This window comes from Camelus ferus, chromosome 9, assembly GCF_009834535.1.
Source record: "Camelus ferus isolate YT-003-E chromosome 9, BCGSAC_Cfer_1.0, whole genome shotgun sequence".
Taxonomy (NCBI): Eukaryota; Metazoa; Chordata; class Mammalia; order Artiodactyla; family Camelidae; genus Camelus; species Camelus ferus.
Window position 1 is genome coordinate 50,569,540 of NC_045704.1, and position 12,051 is coordinate 50,581,590.

The 12,051-nt window shown below is 37.3% G+C and overlaps 1 protein-coding gene across 1 annotated transcript in view; it reads left to right on the plus strand.

Moving 5' to 3' along the window:
* Nucleotides 1-12,051, plus strand: part of CNTNAP4 (contactin associated protein family member 4) — a 222,478-nt gene that overhangs the window by 174,210 nt on the left and 36,217 nt on the right. The window contains exon 15 of the mRNA XM_006193465.3: nt 4,018-4,145. Coding sequence (XP_006193527.1) covers nt 4,018-4,145 — 128 coding nt within the window. The remainder of the gene's footprint in view (nt 1-4,017; nt 4,146-12,051) is intronic.

Sequence of the window (12,051 nt, forward strand, 5' to 3'; positions counted from 1 at the left end):
TTTATTTTTGTAATAGAGTGAAACAGGCATCTGTTTCATATCTGCTCTTCATTGTAAGTCAACCAGCATTCTCTTTAAAATTAAGTATAATTTAGAATTACATTACTCTCAAAATATATTTATAGCCTTTAATTACTAATGTATTTCCTCAGCAATCTGCCTATAAAACCTTTAAACATGTGAACTTAGAATTTCCCACAATTATTTGAACATGTAGCTCTTTGATTTTTTTAAAGGATACTCTACGCTACAAGGAACTAATGTTCTGTTTATCATATTTAGGAAATCTATAATATTTAGGGGTTTGAAAATAGAGCTTAAAATATTTTAAGTAGAAAAGTCTTATGTATATGTTTCCTTTTGAACAATAAAAAAAGATATTTATTGTATTTGAGACTAGAGTTGGAATATACATTGATTTTATTTATTAGTGAAGTGAAAATATTTTTAAATTTTCATGTTCACGTTTCCACATACCACATATATATCTTACTTTATAAAGCAACTGTGTCTGCACATAAGAACTATTTTTAAAAGTATTAATTGTCCACCTGGCTGTAAATATGATTGCTTTGGTTACAGAATGTACATTAATTCCAGTGATCAGTGCTGTTAATTGAGCTCACATTTTTAAGTGTATGATATTCCATTTATTCATTTGGCAAACTCCAAAGACTATGTTATATCAAAAAACAGATTGTTTTAGGATACCCTAAAGGAGGTGATATGTGGAGTCATGATTATACATTTATTGTTACAGGTTCAGTATGAAAAAATATTGTCTCTCTTACTCAAACTACAATTTTTTTCTACTTTTTTGGAAGACACTTTTTTCCTCTCTGTGTTCACAAAAAATGCCCACACAGTAACATTGTATTTTAAAATGTGAATTTTTTTTTAAAAAAATTAAAAACTAATCTAATCACCTCTCTAATGCCTGCTTAAATATCCATCAAAAATAACTTTTAAAAATAAGATTTTGAAACTTCTCATATGAAATTCTGCTTATGGTGAAGTAGCTTGCATAGAACTAACCTAACCCAGATAACGTTTGTAATCCCAGGGAAACTGTTTATAAAAAACACCTACTTGAAGCAAGTGGAGAATAACCAAATGTAGGCAGAAATCACCAGGATTGGGAGCCTTCAACCCTGGAAAGAAGGGAACTTAAGTAGGTGAGATTTATGTTTCTAAGCCTTTTCCTTGAGGCTACTCACCAGACCGCCTGCCATGGGGTGGCTAGAACTCAAAGAGAATACTTAATTTTTTTTTTTGGCTCAAGGTATCAGAGGAAAGTTTAAAGCTGCCAGAATGACGAGAAATTGATTTCTGGACATGTAAGAAAGGAGAAAACCACTTGGAGGAAGTCCACTAGATCAGCTCCCCCCAGAGCCCTGACCCCCAAGCTGCACATGCACAGGGAAGGCTTCTGGGAACTAAGGAGGGAGATCCAACTGGGAAACCGGACAGACTACACAGAGATTTCAGCAGCGACAACCAGGGAGAAACAGAATATGGAGTTTGTCTCATTGACTGAGATGGACTTTGGAAGCCCTCAGCTTTCCATAGAAATAACAGAAGGTCCACGCCTTTGCAACAAAGACTGTCTCAGAACTGAGTAGGATTGAAAGCTAACATGAGACTGACAGCGGCCCACTAGGATAAAGTCTAAAACCAAGCCTCCACCGTTTCTTGGGATAAGGTTGGAATTTAACTGCCTGGGAAAACAGAGTCTTCAGAGAATGATAACTGGGCCCAGAGTCTCTACAGTCTGTCAGCCATAATATCCAGAACATCATTACAAGTATTGCTTATTCCAAAAAAAGAGTAAACTGTGATCCAAAGTCAAGAAAATGAACGCATCCGTTAAAAACAGACCCTGGAACGCTGGTGTTTGATTAGCAGGCAAAAATGTAAAACAACTGTTAAACACATGCATGAAGAATTAAAGGTGAAAATAACCACAGGTGAACACAGTATTCTAAACAGATAAATGAGAACTTTATTAAAGAAGCAAATGTCAATTTTAGAACAGGAAAGTACAACATTTAAGTAAAATCTTCACTGGATAGACTTCAACTCTCATGGGAGATAGCAGAAGAAATCTTCAGTAAACCTGAAGCCAGATCAATAGAAATCATTCAATCTGAAGAAAATGGGGGAAATGATTGGAAGAAAGATTAACAGATCTTTTCTGGCTTGTGAGAAAATATCAAAGATTTAACAGGCAAGAAATTGGAGTCCCAGAAGGATAGGAAGTAAAATGACGCTTTTTTCTTTTTTCTTTTTTTGCTGAAATTATGACTGAAAATTTCTCTGATTTGTTTAATAAACATCTCTGGTAGCAGCCTCCAAGATGTTCCCCGATCATCCACACTGCCTGTTAACTCACACCATTGTGTAATTTCCTTCTCTTTTGTGTTACAAGGACTTTGTGATTTGCTTTTAAAGAATAGAATATGGTAAAGGTGATGAGATGTCACTTCAGAGGTTAGGCTACAAAAGACTGACTTCTGATTTGCTGGAAGCTCTCTCTCAGACTCTGCTAGCCTTCTTGTTTTGATAAAGCAATCTGCCACGTTGTGAGCTATTCTGGACAAAGAATCGAGGGTGGCCTTCTACCAACAGCCAGTGAGCAAATGAAGCCCTTAGTCCAACAACCGGCAAGGAGTAGAATACTGCCAGCAGCCACAGGGGTGGGCTTGGAGGCAGACCCCTCCTCTCTCCGGCCCTCAGATGACTGCTGCCCTTGCCAGCACTTGAGTGGAGCCTTGGGAGGGGCCCTGCGCCGGAGGACCATCCGTCAGAAGAACCACGGATCGTAAAAGGCATTAAGTCACTGCCTTTGGGGGTAATTTGTCAGGCCATAATAGATAACTAACACAGCCTCAGTGTACAGATGCCAGAAATGCCGAGGACCTCAAGCAGAGTAAAGCCAGAGAAAAGCACACCTTGGCTTATTGTTCAAATTGCTAAAAACCTGTGATAAAGAGGAATGTGTTGAAAGTGGCCAGATGCAGCGAATCTGGTGGAACACAGTCCATCCAGCGGAGTAAGGGTTCAGACGAAGACTGACCTCTCATCAGAAGCGCAGGTCAGAAGATGATGGCATGAGATCTTCAATGTGCTGAAAGAAGAAGCAGGGTCACCCAGACTTCCATCAGGGACGAAAGGACATCTCACCAGTAAAGGTGAGATAAAGGCCTACTGATGGACATTCGTCATGCTGAAGAGAACTAGCACCAGCTGGACACACAGATCCTCAGGAAGGAATGAAGAGCCTTGGAAAGTGAGAATATGTCAGGAAATGTAAAAGCCAGCGCCTACATTCCTCTCTTGATTGAAAAAATTAAAATTCATTGTTTAATTATATTATAAGGTTTTCAGCATCTGGGTTTAAAGCATATTACAACCGTAGCACAAAGAACAGGTGTGTGTGTGTCGGGAAGGGTGTTAAAAATTATCCTATAGTAAGCTTCTGACATTTTGTATTAAGTAAGACAACATAAAATCTAAGTAGACTGTGATGAATTAAGGATGCTTTTTGTAATTCCTAAAGCAAATGTTAAAATACAAAAAACAGACCACATAGCTAAAAAAGTGAGCAAAAAAATAAAACTGAATACAAAAAAATATACGGAGTAAACCAGGAAGGGGCATGATGCGGGAGCAGAAATACAAGATGTCCTGTGGGGAAAAAAAACAAATACCGAAACGGCAGATCTAAAAACACACCACCAATCATTACACTAAATGGCAGTGGATTAACACTCTCATTTAAAAGGTAGAAAATGGCCGACTGAATTTAAAAATCACCCGCTACATTCCGTCTGCAAGAGACACTGAAATGTGGCCAGATTTGCCTGTGCTCAGATGAGCAGTTTCATCTTGACTCTTTTTGTGGGTCCAAATTTCGCTCAGAACCTCTTGGCTTTGAAATGCATTAAGGACTATTGTTTACTTTATAATTATATTAATTAGAATAATTTTAAGAATGTTGTTGTTACTGTTTTTTAGGACCAATGACACCGGATTCCTTTCTTATAAAGAACATCTGCCAGTAACAAAGATTGTGATTACAGACACCGGTCGACCGCATTCAGAAGCAGCTTATAAACTCGGGCCTCTGCTCTGCCGAGGAGACAGTAAGTGATGATGTGCCGTAAATGTATCTGAGGAAAGTGCCATCACTTAAGAGCCATGTTTCTATCATATCATAATTAATCAGGCTTCTCTTGTGGAAACGCATAAGCTGTGTCTGAAATACTTCTTTTAGTCAATCAACAAACACAGTGCCCCTATAAAGTGCAAAGCTCTGGAATAAAAGCTGTGATGGCAAACCTGGTTAAGATTCCCAGAGAAACAAATCACTAAGCATCTCGATTTGACTGGTTCATAAATTCACTCCATCATTTCTAAATTTCTGCCTGCTGTAATCCATATAGGAAAGCCTCAGCGCTGCATACAATTATTAAAAATGTATGGTGAGTTTTCTCTTACTGGGCCGAGGGTGAAATTAGAACATCATTAGAATCAAATGTCAGTTTCATCAAACATGTTTCAACTTTTAATGTCATTTTTCTCCCCAGTCTGTGTGTGTGTGTGTGTGTCTGTGTGTAGTTACTGTAACTCAGTGGGACATACTGTTTTGTATATTTTCACTGTATTAACACTCTAAACCAGAATTTTAAAATTCATATAGTTTCACAGAAAATACATATTTTCAGCAGGGAATGAAATGAGCATATGTATCCATTCATAACCTCTCTGAAATCTATTAGGTTAGAGACTGACACATTAATTATTTATGCTTTAAGTTATTTCCAGAATTTAAAATGCAAATAGAAGAAATACTTATTTCCATTAAAAGTATATCTATCCTAAAATAAAATTTTACTCTAGGGGTGCAACGGAGACAGAGATGATCTGACAATGCACTGGATTTATGGAGATACATAGCAGAAGGTGCTTAGTTAAAAAGCAAAGATGACACTGGCCTATAAAAATATATATACACATTGTAAAAAGAACGGTCTGCCAGTACTCCTCCCATCCCTAATCTGTATCATCTCTACTTCCTCTTCTGCCAGTAGGCCTTACACGGTCACTTGAATTTGACATAGGATATTTCATGGAGAGAAAAGTTATGTGCAAAGAGATGAGGTTGTAAACTCGGGATGCATCCAGAGGAATGCAATGATTTTGCGTGACTGTAGAGAAATTGTTTCATACATCACACGCACCCTGCACTGCTGGCTTTGATCTTAACCCTTCAGGGCTCAGGCTGGCTTCCTCCATACCCCTTACTCTGTCATAATCCCTGGGGAATTGGCTTCAAGGTGAGAGGAATTTTGCAAAGGGAGACAGGTAAAGGAGGTATTCTGTATCTTGAGTATGGTGGTGGCTTTGTGGCTTTATGCACTTGCCAAAATTCCTAGAGTGATACACAAAAAACACTCATTTTTATTACAGGTAAATTATCCCTCAAAACATCTGACTCAAAAAAAAAAAACCCAAAAATGAAAACCCACAATTAATTAATAATATGAATAGTTATTGTTGCTTAATTTTTAAAGACTTCATTTTTTAAATGGTTTTAGGTTTACAGCGAAATTGAGAGGAACCTACAGAGTTGTCTAGTATATCCCCTGCCCTGACACATGGATAAGCTCCCCATTATCCGCATCACTCATCAGAATGGTACACTTTTTTTTTTGTTTACCAAAGGTGAATGTTGCTTAGTTTTAAAACTGGGGCATTTAAAAAAATACCAGAAGTGAACTCATAAAACATACAAACTGGTAGTTTTTAGTAACATGAGTATTCTCCAGGTTGTTCCGAGGATCTTACTGATTATGTTTCTGACTGTTACTAACTTTAGAGACAAAACGGTCAAAGAAGAGAACCACGGGAAATCCCCTGGGTTTACAGTCAGCAGGAAGGTTATAACTAGGAGGGCTCGCACACGTATTTTCCTTCCTACTCATTCTCCCGGGAGCACTGGGAACATCTTCGTCTTTGAGGTACCATCAGAAGTCTTCTAGACCAATAATTCCTCAACTTCAGCATGCATTACAAATTACCTGGAGAGCATGCCAGTTGTAGTTGTGTTATCTTCAGAACTCTCCGCACAGGCTGAGGAGAAAGACTAGAAGTCTGGTGTTGACACCCAGGACTAAATGTTTTTTTGGACATCAGTCAGGAGGGCATCTGCATAGTCCTTCCCTACTTCTGCAGGTCCTGCGGCACAAAGAAAATTTGTTGACCGCTGATGGCCTCTGGCCCCATTTCCTCTTCACATGTTTTCTTTCCTTCATCTGCAAAATCTCCCCAGTCCTTAAACAGAAACCTTTCATATTTGCATTCACACCATTCCTCCAGAAGTCTTCCACAGGTCTCTCGAGGACTTAATCCTACACTTTCAAAGAATGTTCAGTAAATTACAAAGATATATTGCTTATGCTGGCTTTTAATTATTTTTGAGCCTCTCAAGAGCAGGTCCCCCACTCATCTATCATTGTGTTCTTGGCACCTAGTACATTACCTGTTACATGAAAGATAATCAATAAGTAGCAGTTTATGAAAGAATGAGAATGATTCATCATACACAGCTTGAGAAGTCTATAGCTGGTGAATCATCCAAGAGAGACAAGAAGACGTTTTTGATTGTATAAGCAATTAAATGATATGCAAATATATGCTTTTAATTAAAGGACTTTAGATTATATTTTGAAAGACTTATTCTGATTTAAAAAAAAATCACATAATACAGAGGACATCTATTTCCATCCTGAGCCATTTCTCATTCGTACGCTTGGGCTTGAGGCAGTGGAAGAACTTTCAAATAAGCACATGATTTTACTTAATAGTTTTGATTTTCACTCTTTTAATAATACAGTGCCTTTATAAATCTGAAAGACTTTCTACTTCTTGGAGAAAAAATATTTTATGACTTCTTTTGCTTTATTTTCTCTTGAAAAGATTTACATTACTAACTAGTCATCGGTATTCAAGAAACTTCCTAAATTGGGGAGAGCAAACATTCTTCCCAATATGTTCATAAGGTTTCCATTTTTTTGAGACTAAGAATCCTGATGATTCTCAGGACTACAATAATATCCTTCTGTGACAAGATCATGCACACATATACCTTTGTTTATTGTGTTAAATATTAATGAAAATTGATATGAAGTCATTACAAAATGTTAAGATATGCAGAAATGTCAGAGAATAGACTATAATCACCAAGAAGTCATACAACTCAGAAATAATCATTAATACCAGTGAGTATTATTCCAGACATTTCTAAATATATCTACTGTGGGGTTTCCCACCCTCAGTGCTTTTGACACTGGGGCTAGGCAGTTCCTTGTGAAGATCGGGGGCCGTCCTGTGCATTGTGGGCATTCAGCAGTCTCCATGGTCTCCACCCGCTAGATGCCAGCGGCATCCTCCTCAGCTGTGACAACCAGATATATCTCCAGAAATTGCCAAATGTCCCCTGGGGTGCAGAATAGCCCCAGGTTGAGAAGCACTGTTTTAGACAGAAGAATAGAAAAAGAGATTGAGAAATAAATTTACAAAACTTTATTAACTGAAATTGACTGAGGAAGAAGAAAGCAAATTGAAGCCATGGGGATTGCTTTATATTATTTATATATCTAATAAATATATATCCAACTTGCATGATCTCACTAAACCTTAAAAAAAGATTATAAAAATTTAAAAGCTTATAGAGTCACTAGGTTTTATATTAAAGTCATTTTAAATTTTAGACAGCATGGATCTATTCTGAAAAATGGGCAAATTGGCACTCATCTGTCCCCTCCTCTTCTTTTTCTCGCCCCAACTCCCAATTTTTGCTAGTTATGCTATTATTTGTATAGTTATTTAATTTTAAATGCAAAACACTGGTCCCATCATCACAGCCTCTCTATTCTTGAGTGATTTTTATTTTGTTTATTTATTCTTGGATTGCATTGCCAGGTAATTGATATTTTCTGGGTTTTTTCCCCTCTAGAAAGACACAGGAATGGGGCATGCCTGAGTTGGCATGTACTTGAGATTAACCTTAGGTTATTTTTTAGAAACAGCTTTATTAAGCTATAATCCATGTGCCCTGCAATTCACCTATCTAAAGTGTACAATCTAGGTATTTTAGTATATTTAATTATTTTAGTGTATTACACGGAGTTATTCAACCATCACCACAATCAATTTTAGAACATTTTCAGACCCTGTGAAGAAACTTGTACCCATTAGCAGACACTCCCCATTTTCTTCTCACTCCCATCCTAACCCTAGTCAACCATGGATCTGCTTTTTATCTCTGCAGACTTGCCTATTCTGAATGTTTCATATAGATGAAAACACAGAATATGTCATCTTTGTTACTGGCTTCTTTCACTTAGCCTGACATTGCCAAGGTTTATCCATGCTGTAGCTGGTATCAAGTGTTCATTATTTTTTAGGACCAAATAATATTCCTTCATATGGATACACCACATTTTGTTTATCCATTAATCAGTTTTTGGCCGTTTGGGTTGGTTCCACTTTTTTGGCTATTATGAATAATGGTGCTGTGAACAAGCCATGTATAAATCTGTTTGGGGGGCATATATATTTCTGCTTCTTATGAGTATACATCCAGAAGTGGAACTTCTGGGTAATAAGGCAACCCTATGTTTAACCGTCTTAGAAACTGATGTAATATTTTTGGATCACGCTTTATGGCTTTTCATCAATTCATACATATTATCCTCCTCTGCCTACAGTAAGAGATGCAGTCAATCTTCTCTTTTATAGCTTTTCTAAATATCTTTTGATGGGCTATATTTCAGTATGAAGTGATGTTTTATTGTTATTTTTCCCCAAAAGGGCTTGTATGTGCTTTATTCTCAGAATTCTTTCAAATTTAAGAATGTCTACCTGTTGCCTTAATACTTAAAAAAAAAATGTTAGGCTGGGTACATTTTCCTTCTCTTAGTAATTTGTGGACGGTGCTTCTTTAGCTTCTAGTATTGAATGCTGCTGTGGGAAATTCTGAGGCCAAGTGGACTTTTCCAGCTTGAGGTAATTTAAGGAATAGTTATCCATACACGTCAGTAGCTTCACAAGGATGCATCTCAGGGTTGTGTACTGGTATTAATTTTTCCTGGAATAGGATGTGATGTGGTAAAAACCTATGCCTGCATTTTATAATCTGTTTCAAGAGTTGCTGCAAGCGTGATCTGAATGTCTGCTCTCGGTTCGTTCATCTCAACAAGGTGGTACTTTTAACTCTTTGGCATTTGAACTTTTCAGCCAGTTTTACTAAATGTAGTTCTTCTCAATTAATTCATTGTGTTGAAATTTTATGTCTAATCAAGGCACCCTCAAAAGTTACATGGTTAGAAAAGATTGTTTTAAGTTTCTTGTTCTAAGAAATTCTTGTCATTGAAATTAGTTTCTTCATTTTGTCTGCATCGACTTGTTCAGCTGTCTGAGAAATCACAGCTGCTCAGAATGCATTAAATAATCAAAGGTGCATGTAGGCAATAAATAACTTTGCAGAAGTTGTATTCTTAGACTGGAAAAAGATACTGACTAGTGATTTGGTTAATTTCTCTTCCGTTTGACAGAGTTCTGTTCCATTTGGTGAACTACATATAAACCATTAAAAAAGAATGAGAATCAATTCCATTTTAACAGATAATCATATAATATAATTTTGCAAGTTCCACTGTATCTGATAATCCTCCACCATTAAGAAATTCTTTTTATTTTTATTCTTATAGTTTATTTTATTTTATTTCCTTAGATATCCTTTAATTTTCTTGAATTTTCTCCACCTTCCATCCCCTCCTCCTCTTCTTTCTTTTCCTCTTCCCTCTCTCTCTTTGTTTCCCCTCTTTACCTTCTTTTTTCTACTTGTGTACCAAAGAATTTGAGTATATTTATGAGATATATGTAATACAGTCAAATCCAAATCATTGGGAGTGATTGCTCTAAGCTTTCTGATTGCTTTTATGACAAAGGGAATTTTGTAATTTCATTCAACAAATATTTATTGAGCCCATAGTACATTGTACTGTATCTTCCTCACATCAAGACTGATAGGGAGAGAGAGAGAGAGAGAAAGGAGTGAACAAAATAGACAAAAAATACTCACATTCTTGGAGCTCAAGTTTTCTTCAGGGGCTGGGAGATAGACAGTACACAAATAAGTAAAATATATGGTATGATAGACACTAGTAAGTGTTCTGAAGGCATTATAGTTGAGGCAGAAATGAGGAGGGATTAGACATTTTAAATAGGGTAGTTATTAGATGCTCACTAAGAAGGTGGCATTTGAAGAAAAATCTAAGGGGATAAGAGAGCAGGGCATGTATGTATCTGTGAAAGAGTACTTTAGACAGAGGGAGAAGCCAGAGTAACCACACTGAGATGGGACTGCAGCTGATACGCGCATGCAACAGCAAACTGGTCCATGTGTTCCGAGCAGAGTGTGCAAAGAGGAAAATGGCATAAGTCAGAGAGGCAACTGGTGGTTAGCTCATGGAGGGTTTTGAAAGGTCTTTATTTTTCAACCTGAATGAGATTGGAAAATATTAGAGAATTTTGAGAAGAGGAGCAGTGTGATCTAACTCATGAGACCAAACTGGGTAAGGCTGAAGTAAGACCATTTATGAGACTGCATCATCAACCAAGCTGAGGGATTATGGTAACTTGGACTGTGGGCACAATGATGATAGTGGTAATATGTGAATAGTTTAAAGGAAGAAGCAATCAAATTTGCTGATGGATTGATGTACGTTGCAAAAGGAATAGGCAAGCTGTTTGGTCCAACAATGCATCAGAGGCTTAGAATTGGCATACATTGAGATGGAGAAGATTGCTGCTGGGGTCATGGAGTTGCAGAGGAATAAAAAGAATTTCTTTTTTGAACATATTAAAGTTGAGATACTATTAGACATTCAGATAGAGATATGGCATTGTTAGTTTGGGAATTCGGGCTTCAGCTATATGTTTGTAAGTCATCAGCATATTTAAAGTCACAAGATGGACCAGCAGGAGTTATTGTGGGTGAAGCTGTGTAGTGATGGGGCCTGGAGCATTTCAGCATTGACAGGGTGAAGAGTTGAGGAAGAGGAAAGAAAAGAAACAGATTTCTCCCACTGATAAGAAAGGCAAAGGAGTATTGGTATCTTGGATTCCACATGAAGACAGTGTTGCAGAGTGGAAAACAGTCAACCATTCATTGTCACGGATAGCTTAAGATGAGGGCTGGAAATTGACAAAGGACTAGTATCTAGAATATACAGAGAATCCTCAAAAGTCAACAATGAGAAATGAAGCAACAATCCAATTAAAATATGGATGTTATGGACTGAATTTTTTCCTTGCTCCCAAAATTCATATGTTGAAGCCCTAACCCCAATGTGACTATACGAGGCAGTGGGGTCTTTAAGGAGATAGTTTTAAGTTAAATGAGGTCACAGGGGTGAAGCCCTAATCTGGTTGGATTCCTGTCCTTATAAGAAGACAAAGAGACACCAGAGGGCTCTCTCTCCCCACCAGTGCACAGAGGAAAGGCCCTGTGAGGACACAGTGAGAATGCAGCCATTTGCAAGCCAGGAATACAATGGGTAAATGACATGAAGAGATTTCAAGTAAGGAATACAGAGGGCAATGAAAAAATACTTAAAAGTCATTAGCCCTTGGGCAAATGCATATTAAAACCACAATGAGGTATCATTACATACATTTCAGAATGACTGAAAATGTCTTTAAAAATAGTGACAATACAAATTTCTAGCCAGGATGTTGAGAAACTAATCACTCACACATGCTGGTGGGAATGTAAAATGATATGGCCACTCTGGAAATTTTTGTCAGTATCATAAAAAACAAGGATGCAAGTCTCAAATAACCCAGTAATTACACTCCTCAGCATTTACCCCAGAGAACTGAACACACATTCATACAAAACCTGTGCACGGATGTTCATGGCAGCTTTATTTGTAATAGCTGAAAACTGGAAACGACCCAGATGTCTTTCAACAGGGAAAT